Source organism: Silene latifolia, chromosome 8 (assembly GCF_048544455.1).
Source record: "Silene latifolia isolate original U9 population chromosome 8, ASM4854445v1, whole genome shotgun sequence".
Classification (NCBI taxonomy): Eukaryota; Viridiplantae; Streptophyta; class Magnoliopsida; order Caryophyllales; family Caryophyllaceae; genus Silene; species Silene latifolia.
Genome location: NC_133533.1, coordinates 10294571 through 10310953, shown reverse-complemented (window position 1 = coordinate 10310953; position 16383 = coordinate 10294571). Strand labels below are relative to the sequence as shown.

At 35.2% G+C, this 16383-nt stretch overlaps 2 protein-coding genes and 1 long non-coding RNA gene across 3 annotated transcripts; 1 reads left to right on the top strand and 2 right to left on the bottom strand.

Annotated features, from left to right (window-relative positions):
* Window positions 1–2354: 2354 nt before the first annotated feature.
* On the bottom strand, window positions 2355–7460 carry LOC141596359 (uncharacterized). Its single transcript, XR_012522453.1, has 4 exons — window positions 6926–7460; window positions 3313–3479; window positions 3079–3209; window positions 2355–2859 (listed from the first exon to the last, which is right to left on the bottom strand). It is a non-coding gene; the product is annotated as an uncharacterized LOC141596359 (long non-coding RNA).
* LOC141596357 (wax ester synthase/diacylglycerol acyltransferase 7-like) lies at window positions 2557–6579 on the top strand. The gene is made up of 5 exons (XM_074416486.1): window positions 2557–2772; window positions 2925–3503; window positions 4633–4983; window positions 5551–5688; window positions 6105–6579. Exons 1-5 carry the CDS (start codon window positions 2557–2559, stop codon window positions 6249–6251), a joined length of 1431 nt encoding a protein of 476 aa, XP_074272587.1. The 3' UTR covers window positions 6252–6579.
* A 394-nt stretch (window positions 7461–7854) lies between the features above and the next one.
* Window positions 7855–11136, bottom strand: LOC141596358 (glutathione S-transferase TCHQD). The gene is made up of 3 exons (XM_074416487.1): window positions 10861–11136; window positions 9263–9556; window positions 7855–8643 (listed from the first exon to the last, which is right to left on the bottom strand). The coding sequence occupies exons 2-3, from the start codon at window positions 9469–9471 to the stop codon at window positions 8049–8051; spliced, it is 804 nt and encodes a 267-aa protein (XP_074272588.1). The 5' UTR covers window positions 9472–9556; window positions 10861–11136; the 3' UTR covers window positions 7855–8048.
* Between the last annotated feature and the right edge of the window lie 5247 nt (window positions 11137–16383).

Below are 16383 nucleotides of genomic sequence, written 5' to 3'. Positions count from 1 at the left end.
ATAAAAGTAATCCGTTTTGTATGTAATATTTTGGAGTTGTTGTTGCATCAAATGCATGTTTGGTAAGTACCTAATGTGAAACTAATGAATTATGTACTAGGTTCTAAAATTGGATTATTAAAATAAAATTTTTGGAGTGTATCCATATTCTGAAAATTTAAAGTTTCTAGTTAAATTTTTGAAAATTTTCCAAATTTACCTTAAGAAATTACTCGTTTGTCTCCACTGAAAATTTCCGCCCTCTAACAAAAAATCCCGGTTCCACCACTGTGTATCACGTCAACGCGTCGTAACCATTACGAAAGAGCTATTAAGACATTAATAACATACATGAAAAGTATTACTTAGGAATTGAGACCAAGAATGTGAACACTAATGATTCACAACCGTCGACCAACAATGTGAATAGTACTAATTATCTCTACACTATACTCTAACAAGCTAAAATCTGGAGTAGCAATTAAACTCACAATTTTCCTCCCTTCATTAATGACTCTCCCCATTCATTACCATTTATACTCCATTACTCCGTATCTAGTCTAAGATAATGTTCTCCCCCTTCTAATCACACTCACCTACCTTTTAGACTCTCGGAAAATTCTGTACATTTTTATTATTTAGGCTCTGTTTGGCAAGATATTTCATGTACCTGATTTGGTCAAAGTAGCTTATTTGACCAAAATTTCAGGTAACTTATTTTTTTATAAGCGTTTGACAAATAACTTATTTAACCAAATAAGCTACCTGAAAAGAAATGTTACCTAGAGTAGCATTTCAGGTACCTGATTTGATTTAATTTTCCGTTTTCACCCTTAAATTTATATTAAATAATTATCATATCTTTTTATGTCATTTAATCAAAATCAACTAAGCTTTTTAGTTAGTTTGCCACACACTTTTTTATATAATCAACTAACTTATCGGTTTTCCTAATTTTCAGCTACCTTATTAGTTACCTTTTCAGGTTTCAGTTAGCTTTTCAATTTTCAGCTACCTTTTCAGTTTTCAGCTAGTTTTACCAAACAAATCCTTACTAGTGTCTCAATTAATTCTTTACGTCTCTTTTTTTTAAGCGTATTTATATTTTTGTACGTTATTAAAGACCCTCTACTATACACATGTGCAACCGTACAAATAAGTCCTTTAAAAAAAAAGTTAAACGTGAGAAAATAAGATAACTTTGTACATTTATTTTACTCTCTTGACTTTTATTGAAAAAACAAATATAAAGAAATTACTGTGGAGTTGGAAGTTGGAACGAATGGAGAATAACATTACTCCATAGACTGTAGATTATAGTAGTAATTGTTACCGCATTATCGTCCCTCCTATTCAAAGGAATTGCTTCATTTTTAGAAAATTTTCTCAAAAATTTTGATAAAGGCAAATTTCCCAAGAATCAGAGGAAGTATGAAAGTACTTTACAAGACATCACCTCATATCGTCAAGGTCACGAGTTCAAACCTCGTTGTGTGTTATTAATATGATCAGCCACTAATCAATAATAACACCATACTAGTGACTACCCTTAATTAACCAAACTATAACACATAGTTAGATCATGTTCTTTTCGGCAGGGACATAGCCAGAATAGAATAAGAGGTGGGGTCGAATTTTAAGCGTTACTCCGGAAGCTTATTGTAGTTAGAGGCACGTTTTTAAGAGCGAAAATTTAATAATAATAGTGTCAAACTAAAAGAACGGACATTAAACGCTCAAACGACGGGCGTAATATTTTTTTATGGTCATTCTAAAGTAAATTTTGTTTTTAATTAAAAGTCGATTAAATCGATTCCTTATCTTAGGAGTTAGGATGCACAAGAGAATATCAATAAAATACAAAAATAAATGAAGAATGTTCACTGCCCAAACGGTGAGAAAATTGTAAAAAGCTATTAACAACTTAACCATTATACTATGAATACAGATCATCTTCTGTAGTGCTAAAATTTCTAATATTTCCTACCCGCGCCCTGCCTATTTTGGCCATAACGTAGCTACGTCACTGCTTTTCGGCTGAAAGAAGCTGAACTGAGTGAAGCTAAGTTGAACTGAATCAACCTAACATAAGAGTTAATTTGAGTAGGGCTGAGCTGAGCCGAACCGAATAAAGCTGAACTGAACTGAACGGAGTTAAGCTGAACTAAAATGAGTTGAAATTAAGCCAGAAAAAACGCGGTTACTCCAAATGGCTAAAAACAGAAATGACTTGAGATGAAAGCCAGTGCTTAGAAACTTGTTAAATAAAGGATTAAAGTTGGAAAGTAAGGACAGTAAAGATAGTAAAGAATTGAATATGGGTTGTTAATTATTATGCATTCAAGGGACCATGGATTTAAACAGTTGATACAATGACACTACAAGATACATGCTGCATTCTTTTATTAGTCTGCTTAGACTGAATTCTGCATAAATACATACCCAAGTCTTCCATACATTTTCTACTAAAGCCTAACACATTTATTCAACTTTTGTTGTACAATCATCATCTATATTTTTCATAAGTTTTACTGTCAACTTCCAAATTCAAATAAATACAAAAATATAAGAAAAATAATGGAGTCAGGTTTGCAAATTAAAACTAGATGCAGTCCGGAAGCTGATGCTGAAGATGAACCTGTTTCTCCTACTGGCCAATACTTCAATAGCAAAAGTTTGTCCGTTTGTATCCTTGCGGTTCTCGAAACTTCTGTTCCGATTGATGATTCGGGCACGTTGCCGCTCCTCCGAGAACTCTTTCTTCCTATTAATCCAAGATTTTCGTCTATTATGGTATTACTGACTCTTTCTTCTGTCATTTTTTTTCCCTGCAATGTTAATCCAAGACCGTCTCTGATTTTTGAACCTGAAACGGTGAAGCTATGCAGTATACGTTTAAAACTGAAATGAATGTTTCGACTTATTTTGTTAAATATGACATGCAGGCGTATGATAAGAAGGGCAAAAGACGATGGAAAAAGGTGGAAGTGAACCTGCAGGATCATGTTAATGTTCCCAGCTTCCCAGAATCGTTATCAGTTGAGTCATACGACGACAATTTCGACAAGTATCTAACAAAACTCACTACAAAGATATTACCTGAAGACAGGCCATTATGGGAGATTCATATACTCAAGTATCCAACAAGCAAGGCAGCAGGGCACATCATCTTCAAGCTTCACCATGCGCTTGGAGACGGTTATTCTCTAATGGGCGCGCTTCTGTCGTGCCTGCAAAGAGCAGATAATCCGTCTTTGCCATTAACTTTCCCTTCTACTAAATCAAACAAAAACGCTAATAAAAGCAGAGCTAAGAGCTTTACAAGCTGCATACAGAATTTTTTTAGTGTTATCAATGGTGCGACATTTGATTTCGGATGGACTGTTTTCAAAAGCGCTTGCATAGCAGATGATAAGACACCAATCAGGTCCGGAGATAAGGATCTCGCTTGTCACCCGGTCAAGATATCTACTGTAGCATTCTCCATGGATCAACTCAAACTAATCAAAACAAAGCTCCAAGTGGTAAGTAGTCTATTTCTTCTGCATCCATACGGCTATGCTTGCATAGCAGATGCGACCGACCTTCTCTTTTCTATCTTCTCCTCTCACAGGGTAATAATAAATAAGTATAAATTCATCCACTTGCATATCACTAGTTGATGGCTAAATATAATCAATTTAGTCGTTCTATTAGAGGAGAAGGTCAGAGAGAATCTCGGAAAGAGAAGGTCCTTAGCAAAACTCATTACATAAATGAAGAAAATAGGGCCAAATGACGTCTTGGAGACGAAAAAAAAAAAGTCAAATGAAAACTTTGGTGTCAATAAGGAGTCCATATTATCAAGAAGAGAATTGTATATTTGTAACACAATCCGACACAATCCGACACGCAGACGATGCAACATAACTAGGTCCGGAAATAACTTGGACCATCTATCTCACCTGTCACAAGTATATGTTATAAGACATACACCTATAAAACCATTACTATGAAAGAATAAAACAAATATTATAACAAATCGACCAAAATAAGTAACTTTAGCCAGCTTCACGAAAGATGGGTGAAGAGAGTTAAGTCTTTGGTCACAGGTTAGAAAACAAAGGGTAACCTTTCACATGCAGCATCAAAATACTAGTATGAATTTTATGCAATGTTTAGAGTTAGATATACTTCCTCCGTCTCAGTCATTTGTTCACCTTTATATGAATATAAAAGGTAAACAAATGACTGATACGGAAAGAGTATATGATAAGGCTACATGATATGTTTTCTTACATGACCACTTCAATGAGGATAGTACCTTCAAATCATTCATAACATATATAAAAAGGCATTTATTACACATTTACATTGCACATGTCCTTTTTGGAAGCATATCATAAAAGACTGTAAAATTTGGCCAACTAAACATGACCAATCTTAGTCACCTCTTGTGAATAGTAAATCTACTACAATAACGTTACCCCAATGCCTCGACGGCTCCTGCAAATTGTGGGGTAAGGGGGTGCGGGTGTACGCAACCTTACCCTTGAATTAGCAAAAGAAAAGAGGCTGTTTCCGAATGACCTAGGATAAAAATTGCGAGCATAATAAATCTAATGAAGACATAATTCTGATTTCTGACCAATGGTAATTTTATGTTTGCACCAGACCATAAGTGCTGTTATTACAGGAATAGTCTCCTTAGGGGTTAGATTATACATGCAAGGAAATGACACCGGATTCAACAACTCAAGAACCACCGCGCTGGTGCTGCTCAACACTCGAAACATAAATGGTTACATGTCAATCCAAGACATGCTCAAGGCAGACAATAAAATTTGGGGAAATCAGTTTGCGTTTTTGCACGTAGACCTGCCAAAGTTAACTACCAACAAAACCCTGAATCCTCTTGATTTCGTCTCTAAAGCACAGAAAAATATTCTGAGGAAGAGAAACTCCCCTGCGGTCTACTTGACAGGTCAATTCCTGGAGATTATACGGAAATTTAGAGGCCCTGAGGTATGTGAATGAATATTACTCCACGTAAATAACCCACCAGCCATCAGTGTCGGTACAGTTAATATTTTCTCTCAAATACTTTGACAACAACAATAAGACCCAGTATTTAGGTGCCCTCTAACCTTGAAAGCTCCTACCAACGGTGGGACAGGGGTCGGATGTACACAGCACATAATGAATATTGCATCAGAAATGCACTGAACGACTGACTCAAAATAAAAAGAAACACAACCCGTTTGTTGAGTCATTTTGCTTTTTTTCATCGTTATCCAGAGCACAAAGAATAGTTTTTTTTTTTTCTTTTTTTCCTTGTGATCTACTAGTATTTCATAACTGGGTGGTTAGCCAAGTCTTTATGATCACATCCTGGCATCCTGCTGTAAAATTCTGACCTACATAATGCAAAACTAAGAGCCGTAAAATTCTTCAATCTACTTGCCAGCAACTACTGCTGTAATTTTTCTCTCTTTCCTCAAACTAATCTTGTATGTAATTTAAATAAGGAACTTTGAATATTTTTTCACTCTAATTGCCGTCACCTGAACCCTTGACCCGATTATTATTCAGGCAGCAGCACAGTACATCAAAGGTACGTGTAAGAGATCAAGCTTGGGAATAACAAGCTTGATAGGTCCAGTGGAGCAAATGGCGTGTGCTAAGCATCCGGTGAAAGGCCTGTACTTCATGCCTATTGGCGTTCATAAGGTACACATCCAGTTCCGACCTTCTGTTAAAACTCACTAGAACTAACCATACCTATGGAGATATAACACATCTTTACACTCACTTGAAGTAACACCACACCTTTCATCTTCCTTTTCACTGGATGAGGACCACCGTAAGACCTTTTCTCGCCATAATGTCCACCTGTGAAACTTAACTCATAGGTGTAACATAGCCGTATAAGCTGCACCTCCAACCAATCGCCCTAAATCGTAAATCTGTTAGACCTTCCCAAGACCCATCTTCCACACCTCTAAACCTTAACCAAGGAAAAATGAACTTTTTCATTCAACTTCTACAGTTACTTAATCTTCTATGGTCCTATTTAAACTCTCCATTCTGAACTTTTGTTTTTGAATTCCTCCTGTACCTCTAATGACGATCATTTGGAATTGCAGAGTCTAGTCGTATCAGTTATGAGCTATATGGGAACAATGAGGATTGGGATAGGTACTGAAAAGGGCTACATAGACTCGCAAAGGCTCGTATGCTGCATAGATACTGCTTTTGAGCTGATATACAAGGCAGCCACATTGAGCAAATGAGAGATTTCAGACAGCACAATTTATTTTCAACAAGATCAATATTATTGGAAAGGGATAGATGCAGCTTAATTGAAAAGTTTGAAGCATTCCATCAGTTGATGCCTTCTTGATCTCAATATATCTGAGATTTGCGTATTCTTATACGAAGCATATAAAACGACTACTCAATTGTACTTTTCATACTTTCTACAATAGTAATTTGACTTATCAGATTTCTACAAGTTCTGTGAGCCAGAATATATAAATTACTGGCAATTACTTGCCCGAAACAGCAACAACTTTTCTTTTTGTATACTAAAGATAATTAAAGAACATATTTAAGAAGAAATTCTCCCTACTAGCCGTTTACAATTAATTAATTACCAAGCGTTTACAAGATTGCAAGCTGCCAATTTTCTTAGTATACATATAGTAAATCTACTGTGTCATGTTAAGAATTAAATATTTATTATAAAAGTAAACACGATCCTCCTAGTTGTGATATGATATGCAGTAGGGACAAGGTAAACAACCACACAAGCTAAAAGCAAGCACTACAGGCGAAACAAATCTGAGCTTTGAAATCAATCAATTTGAAGTAGTATATGTCTGGAAGAATCTGAGAATGCATTATGAAGTCGATGATGAAAATAAATGAAAATATAAACAAAAAGGCAGTGATGCAAGAGTGGAACCTGGGTGGGTCTCCTCCAGAGTCGTACTTCATGTTTGAACAGCTCTTGTGTGTTGCTATCCATGTCATCCTCGAATCCAAAGCGCCAATTGATGGCTCGCCATAGCCTAGCTAAGAGATCTTTCTCCTCCAATGATCCCAAGATTTTCTCGGCTTAACAGTCCGGCCTTCAAAACAGATTTATTTTCCCCTGCAGATATCAGTTACAGTAACAGAAATGACTGTTTTGACATGGTGAGTCATGAGTACCCATCTATGTCATCTGTAATTTGTATACCACCGATATAGTACTACCTTCATCACATCTATATACTCCCCACATGATTTTGCTAGTCAATGGATGACAACTATGAGTCTATGACCATTAGTTACACCAAATATACGTAAAGATACAGTAAAAATTTCTGATGTTGAATTATCAAGAAAATAATTTTCATATCAATACAAACTGTAGCCCTGATATTGAGAGAAAAACTCGGTCAAAGCCAACATCATGTAAACATTGAGGACAATATAAATGGGTCGGAGATAGTAACATTTACCTGCTTGGATCCCTAGGCTGATCTGCTTTCTCCCTGAAACAAAGAAAAACAACCTCAAGCATTCCAAAAGAAGAATTTCTCATGAAAGCTTGCTAGTTGCTTCGGGTATCTGCATGCCATTGAATCAATTTCTAAGTATGAAGCAGCCATAATTTTAAAATAGTGATGGAAAGAACATAAGTATGCCAAAGGCGGATATAAATGTATGGTGCAAAACTATGTACAATGGCTTCTTCACAGGCTATGTTTCTGCTTGCCACATCCATTGTTTCTGGGGCTCGACTTAAATTAAGTGCCGAAATATGCAACATGTCATCTGGATGAGGGCAAACAGAAACAGTGAGCAGCTACCAGAATAAAATTGAAATTTATTTCCGTGACTCCACAATTGATGCAAAAATTACTTGCATTAACAATATTACACACGCTTCAAAGGCTGCACCTTCAAATTTTGGAAAAATGCAAAAATAAAAAGAAATACTCATGTACAACATTCGGATAGTCCATGACATTTCACTTCTTAAATACAATCATGAAAATGTCACTGGCCCTTAATTTTCAACTCGAAAGTCCTCCCTTAAATTAATATTTCCTCAGCAAGCTCCTCACGTGAATGAAACACCAGGATTTCATCAATGTCTTTTGCCGCCTCCAACCTTTAAAGTGCTTCCCAATCACCTTTCTGTAGCTAGGCCTCTTTTGCACCATATCCCAATACTCCACAATACTTGGCCTGTTATTAATGTATTCATTTTCCAATTTTAGGAGCACTAACCGTGCTAGTACCGGGATTAGCATAACATCTGCCATGGTAAATTCATCTCCCACCAAATAAGGAGTTTGATCGAGTTGTGCTTCAACATCATCAAGAAGCCTGACCAAATGTTCCTCACTTCTTCTGATTATAGCAGGATCTTTCAACTTCTCTTCCATATCATATTGCTCTCTGAGCCTAATGTGGTAGGAACTTGCAAGATCCGGAAATTCCGCCATCCTAGCAATCACAATGCGTCTTATAAATTTCGAAACATAGAGCCGGTGTTTCTCAGGTACATGAGAAAGTGTGAAATATTTAGGGTTCCACTCCTGTATTTTGTTCATCCAATGAAGTACTTCTCTGCTACTTAGTTTAACGTCATCCCCACCCGTAGACACAGCCGCTATCCTTTCTATGTACCTGCAATGACAATTGACATGTAATCTTGAACAGCTGAAGGACAGCTTGTAATCAAACAAAGGAATAAGCTATTTTATCACAAATCCAGTTAAGATAAATAAATTTTCACAGTTCGAAACATATATCGAAAAGGAAGTGGAAGGTCACTTGGTCTGAAGTCTGAACTATGATATAGCCATCACATTGAGCAGTAGATAGTATCAAAGCCTGTAATAGATATCTCATTCCTCCATTGTTTGGATGCACTACATCTCCAAATGACACTGTTATTACGGAAATGGCAAGTGGGAAGGGTATATTTGTCAAGTTGATCTAGAATGTAAATTATGTAAGTAAGAAAGTGAATAGATAGTGGAACCTACAGTCTTTTGAGAAGGTGTTAGCAGTCAAATTTTACCCAAAAATGGATATTTGTAATAAATTGTTTTGAATGACCCGAAAAATTTCATAGAAAAAATGGTTTCTAAGATGTCCGGACCTAAAGTCTACCACTAACCGGGTCTTTTCACGTCATAGCACCATTGAATGTGCAGTAAGAATACAAACAATATGTCAGTAATTCAGTAGTATTAGCCTCCACCCCACTCAATATACAAGTTTCAGGAAGAGGAAGGCTTACTGTATTATCTCAATTGTGTTGTAGATAATGTGAGAGCCATTCTGGAAGACGGGTAATTTTCCACTTGGATTCATCCGAAAAAATGATGCATCCATGTTCTTGCCAGTGAGGGGGTTGATATGATAAGAAGTGTAATCGATTCCATTCTCTTCTAAAGCGAGTCTCACCTTTTGGCTATCAAGAGAAAGGGGATGATGGTATAACTGCATATTATTGCCAACATCAACTCTAGGAGATGCGACCTGGGTGGTGATGAGTTTAACTTTGGAAAGATAACTCAGGTCAGAAATCTACCTGACAAACAGAAAAATAACAGAATCAGCATTTATAATCTGGACATAAGCAAAATGAGGAGAAACTGACAAAGCCGAGAATGTTATAAATAATTAAATATTGGATACATCGTAGTAATTATGAGCTAAGCACACAGAATACCATCAAGGAATTTGAACGTCTACTCTCTCATAATGATGATATACAGAAGCCAGAACATCATCTCTTTTGACTTCAGTGGTCATTTTATCAAATTCGAGCTCATGCTACAATCAACTGCCTTTCCCTATGCGAGCAAGAAACTCGATCCAGCTGATCTCAAAACACTAATATTACCCTAAAACTAACCTTTTGCGATAAAAAAAATGTAAAATGTGGTTGTTCACAGATGAATACGAAAAGCACCTGTTTTCTGAACATATTTATAGTTTCTTTCTTTCTTCTTGTACAACATTCCTAACTACTTATTTACATCAATGAGTTTGCATTGAACCAGCAAACAATTTAATTAAATTTCAACAAATAAATTCGAAGTACTTAGACAAACATCAATATTATACAGCTCAACTACTAAAATTAAGTACCATTCAAGCATGGTTGTCTAATTCCCGGTATACTCCGATACAAATACGTAATACACATACATGATACATTGATACGTACTGTTTACAGTGCAATACAGATATACAATATACATCAGTTCCTGATTCTGTAGGATTTGAGAGAACCCGGTAAATATAGATAAATTGGAGTGCAATCTTCACATGAAATGAATATTTTATAGAGAAGTGACACCAAAAAAACACCAGCAACTGCAGTCAATGAATTACAGTTAAATTGAACCTGATCATACAGTTAAATTGTCCCAATCTAAACTCAAAACATAAATTACAGTACACAATTCTGTTTAAGACGGGCATATCCATCATAAACTTAAAACCGGCCCAAATTGCCGTCTTAAGAGAGACCAACAGATTAAATAACATCATCAAAATCATTACCCATGCCTCAATTACCCTTGTTAGCTACACAAAGAGGCTGTTTCCGAATAACCCAAGATAAAAATTGCATTGAGAACCGACAACTGATCACAATAAAGTACAAAAATTTCACTAAAATTAAATACCATAGCCATAAATCAAAATCAATCAAAAACCCACAAACTGTTAAATCAAGAATAAATAAACAGATTCTTCACAGAATTAGTAAAAAAACATAAAGAATCAATCTTTTAAAACAAAACAAACTATACAATCAAATCAGATAACAAAACAGCTAAATTAAGAAAAACCCAGAAAGGCAAAAGAGGAAAGCTAAGAAATTGCCTGAAAAGAGGGGAAAGGTGTGAGCTTTGACTAAAATGAAGTTGCAAAAAAAAAGAGTGTATTTTATTAAGTGGGTACTTTTTGGGTTAATTAAGGATGAATAATTCATTCATGGGGTTGAAAAGGTGGGTTGTGTTAGTGGATTAGTGGGGTAGATGAAGAGAAGAAGAATATTGGAAGGAATTGGAAACTGTAGTAGTGGGGTGGAAACGGAAAGTGTATTGTTCAAGGTGTTGGAAACTTGGAGCTGTTCTTTAGGATGGGTCATGGACTCATGGGGTCATGGATGACTTTAGTTACCATGGATACATTGATGGGCCGGTCGATAACGGGATTGCTCTAACTTAACTAAAAGTTTTAATTTCAGATTTAAGGTATCTGGCAATGTTACTTATGATGTATCGGATTTTAGATCATTTTATTTTATCGGATCAGCTTTGTCAGGTCTATTTATTAGTGAGAACTTTGTTGTCTTTTTAATTTGATCTTACCTGGTACGAATCTGGACTGAATTGAATGATATACATTAAAGGTTCGTGACTTTAGTGGCCCGAGTTCCAAGAGGTCTGTTGTTTGGGGCTACTCTAAATTTTGGGTTAGTTTAGTTTATTTTTAGTGTTCAAATAAGTTTAGCTCACATTGATAGTTTTTAACTGAAAGGACAAGCTTAATAATCAAAGGTTTAAATAATAATTTGGTGATTGTTCAACGACTTAACGAGAATACAAAACTATTTGGAGGTTGAGTTTAAGTTCAGTTTCACCCAATTCGAGCAGAGTCATGCTTTGAAAAGCTCGGGTTGAAGGAGTGTATTTAACCTCATTACTATAAATAATATTCAATGATATGAGTTTTCTTGTAGAGTAGTTTTACATAAATCAATCAATATCTATCTATCTATATTAATAAAGGAAGCTTTTTTCGAGCGATTATAGAGAGTCCACCAATTTTGAGCTACTTAAATAAAAAATTATCTTTTTAAGTTTAGATTTATATTGAACATGAGATTCCCTAACAGTTAATAATTTAATACATACAGCAATACTAATCTCATTGCGATACCAATTCAAGTAGCAATCAAATTCTATCATATTTTACGTAGGTTTAGTTGATTAGAAATTTAGAATTAGAAATAATTAGTATATATAAAGTATAAATCATGCCATATTGCCATGTATGTGTCGTCCATTATCCTTTGGATGTCCCCCTTCCCCAAAAGTTAATTAAAGCTAGAATCTAATTTTTGCTTTGTAGTATGCATTACATTAATTTTGTGACATCCTATATGCTTTTATGCTTTGATTTGAGATTTAAAATTGTAATTTTATGAATTTTCAGGATACAAATATACAATAGCAACTATGAGAAGCGTGTGGAATTTGATGTCGTATCTGTCTTTCCTATGGGAGCAGCAATGTGGAATTCAATCAGCAACACGATTCATATATTTTTACTATCACAACAATGATATTCAGATTATTGACCGTAAATCGGTAAACTCTTTTAATTCATATTTGTTCAATATCACTTCACAACAATTATATGGATGATAAGTGGTACGCTCTATTATTAAGAATATCTTTTAAATTACCTTTTGTATCAATATACAACATTATATAATGCCATGTAATGATGTCGTTATTAGTCTTATACTCCCATAGTAAATGTTGTTTCATTCTTGAGATTTGATTTTCCATTATAAACTCCTTAATTATTGGAGTTATTTTAACTGAAATTTATTGTTTATACTTTCCTGATAATTTTGCGTGCATGTTAAATATGTAGGTCAATAGGACACTCTAAATCTCCACCAGCACATGACAACCGGAGGTAAAAGTTTCTTTTTCTTTACGTATCATCTCATTAATCCAAATTTTGACCATCGGCTTTCTAGACACAATTTCATTGTAACAAATTGAAGTTGCCGAGTGTAACAATTTGGCTGCCAAAAAAAAAAACTGACTGTTGTATTATGTTTATCATGGGTGTGAGTTTTTTCGGTAATGGTTTATACATCCATCTTTATCCATATAGAAATTTGGAGACTCTTTATGGTATGGTGTAGAGGACAATAAATTTCAGTGTTAAAGTATTTGATCAATATCATAATAAGTAATGTTTGATGAGTTTCTGGTTGTTTGTTAATGTTTACATTTTCGTTTTTTAACTTATTATTATTATTATTATTATTATGGTAGAAATTTGAAATTCACCCTCCCATATAAATCTTTGTTTGAATATGGTATTTTTGGGTTTCACGTCCATTTGGATTTCAAGTCCATGCATTGAGTTGTACTTCGTATGTATATATACGAACTACGAGTACAAATTAGAGTGATTATTCTACAACTTTTAACAAAAAATTTACCAAAAAGAATGCAAAAACACCGATAAGTGGCCCGCGGATTAGCATACTAAACAAGTTATAGAATGTGTAGTAATGTAGACATGTAGACGATGTAGTACTCTTTCCGTATCTCTCATTAATGTACTTTTGACTAAAATACCTCTCATAATGAATATAAAAGGTAAACAAATAATTGAGACCGAAAATACAGATGAAGTATGATCTTATTACTTTGTGAGTTTGTGTTAAATTGATGACTTTGGTTTCCATTTTGCAAGAGGCATAATTTGGAAATTTCATATGTAGTGCTTATTGTCTTACCTAGCTAATAAATAGATTGTTGACGCAATTGATTATTGTGTTTAGTAGCGGTATCGACAAAACACGGGTTTGGATACCCGAGTTCGCTCCGCCTTACATGTGTGATAAGATCGTGTTTGAATAATTGTGTCGAACAAATGCTACCGTCTTTTGTCTTTTATCTCTTCAAATTTGGAACCCATGTTAAGCTTTTGCTTACTTTGAAAGTTTTTATATATCAGCCCTCAATCCCCATGCTAGCTTAGTTACTTAACTTTTGCAATAAATTTTGTGATCCTGATTAATTTTATTTAAGATTTTTAGAGTATTTTCCCCCTTATGTTCATTATTAATATTGTTCCCAATGTATAAAATTAGTTATAAGCATTTTTGCGTAATTGTTATGCCCAATATATTGTTTGATTATTGTCATAGCTGATACGGATCAAAATATCCGCGTATGATTTGGGAAGCAGCTTTCTTAGGTGTTGGAATCAACATAGAATTTCATGGGTATATGACATTGATGAGTACAAGTAGGGATTTATGAGAAATTTTCTATCTATAATAATATACTTTCATGTTAAATGATATATTTACACTTTCTTTATTTTGTGAGGGGGAAATAAAGGAAGTGTAAGCATATCATCGGAACGGAGGCAGTAGAAAACATGAAATCAATTACTTTGTAGTATTTCACTTGAAAGTTTAGATAATAGTACCACACACTCGACGTTAATAATAGACCCACTCGACATCTAAAAAAAATTGTAATAGTTACTCACCATCGAGAACAAGTAGAAGTATTATTTATCAATACATAAACACAAAATGGAGAACTTCATAACAGAGTTGCATTATTAATAGCATATGGTGCATATACGTTTCCAAGCAATATTGTGTAATTGAGATATTACCCAATATTAATAATGCAACTCCCTTATGCAACTTTATATCCGAAGCAATATTCAAATTGAATTACTAATAGCTTAGTTCGATTCAAATTCTATTCGATTCGATTCGATTCAATTCCATTTAATTCGATTCGATTCGATTCCATTCATTTCAGCCCACCTCTAATAAGCCAGAAATAACAAAGCCTTAATCAAGCTCATTTTGAAACAAATCAGTCTCAGACTCTCAGTTATCTTCACGGACTTCAAGTAAAGTCATATAATTGAAAAAAAGTCGTTCTCATATTGAAGCTGAACAGTAGCATTTTTTATTTATATAAAATTAATATAAAAGACACTACCAAACGGCCCGTGCATCGCACGGGCATTAAATCTAGTATATATATAAAAGATGTTTTTTTCAGGCAATTCTAGAGACTCCAACTTTTTAAAATTACCTAATTACTTTTTATTTAAAATAATATTATGTATAATTATCCCAATATTTATACAAATTCTATCTACATACGGTTTTATTAATTTTTTATTTAAAATAATTTTATGTATAGTTAGTTATCCCCAATATTTGTGCAAATTCTATCTAATATTTATGCAAATTCTATCTAATAGAGTTTTATAAGGTATGTAGCAGTGAAAAATCATCTGGCTATATATAGTTATATACAAATATGGCAGATTTAAACCGGAGTGAGAGTTTCAAAGCGCTCAGGACAGCCCATTACGACGAGTTTCTGAAAGTGAAGGAGCTTCGGCGCAAGGGTTCTTTCATGGAGGAAGAAGAATCTGATGAGGATGAAAACAGTGTATTGAGGAAAGGCAAGGCATCTGCCTCTTCTTCATTGACTCCTGCATCAAATGGGGTTACTATAGATAACGGGAAAAGTGTTGCGATTGATCCTCCATCAGCCAACGGATCCTAGGAGTTGCAGGCTGAAACAGCGTGTCCCGACTGTTGTACTGGGTTAATCAGTTGCAATTTGCAATTTGCACAAACTCTATCATATGGGTGATGTCTTCCAACCGACGGCGGCAGATTTCGTCGGTAACAGTTTCAAGCAACCAATCAACAACTCTATCACCGCCAGACGCAACAACAGCCACCCTCCTCGCAACATTGGCCGCATCAATATACCACAAAACGTCGCCACGAGTTTTCATTTCTTCTTCTTCATTCTCCATTTATGATTCTCCTTTATTCTCCATTAATCATTAAAACACATTAATTCTCATTACAAAAACCCAATTAAAGATTTTCATCAATCAAAATCAACCAACTATAGACTCTGATTTCAATTCACCAACCCAATTCATCCTCAATAGTGGAAATGAAGATTTTGATATGGTGTAGGAAAGGGGATAAGTGATGTGTTCGCAGGGCGGAAGAGAATATGGCGGACGGTGGAGGGATGGCGTGGACTTCGTCGGAGGTGAGCAGTTGACGGCCGGAAATGAGAGGGTAGTATGGGAAAACGTGAAAGGAGATCTACGGCGATGCGAGGGTGTATCCAACCAGATGATTCATTTTCCACCTGGCTGCTTGTGATTTTCTATTACCTAGACTCATAGCGACTGGTGTATGTATTTTCAGTTGCATTACATTTATGCGCTTGATTTCAACCCAATTAAATTCTTATGCTTCATGGCATACTTCACTATCATAGTTTCTGTGGCCATGAAATACATTTCGACATCGGTATGCAGAGTTTGGCTAAAAGCGTAGCGAGCAGCTCTATTTGATAGGAGATATGGATTCTGAAGCTGCACGCGCTGCTAGGGAGTCTCTGGACTTGGCATTTCGCATATCCAACATACTTGACACGGGATTAGATCGTCACACTCTTTCAGTCCTTGTTGCACTTTGTGACGTTGGCATGGATCCTGAATCACTTGCTGCTCTTGTCAAGGAGCTTCGAGAGAACCCAATTCCTATTTAACCAAGTCTTAGATTTTTGGATTAATATG

Coding starts and splice junctions, on each gene's coding strand:
- LOC141596358 (XM_074416487.1), bottom strand. CDS start 9,471: ATGCAGTTATACCATCATCCCCTTTCTCTTGATAGCCAAAAGGTGAGA. Junction 8,644..9,262: donor AACACAATTGAGATAATACA/GTAAGCCTTCCT, acceptor TTGTCATTGCAG/GTACATAGAAAGGATAGCGG.
- LOC141596357 (XM_074416486.1), top strand. CDS start 2,557: ATGGAGTCAGGTTTGCAAATTAAAACTAGATGCAGTCCGGAAGCTGAT. Junction 3,504..4,632: donor TCAAAACAAAGCTCCAAGTG/GTAAGTAGTCTA, acceptor TGTTTGCACCAG/ACCATAAGTGCTGTTATTAC. Junction 5,689..6,104: donor TGCCTATTGGCGTTCATAAG/GTACACATCCAG, acceptor TTGGAATTGCAG/AGTCTAGTCGTATCAGTTAT.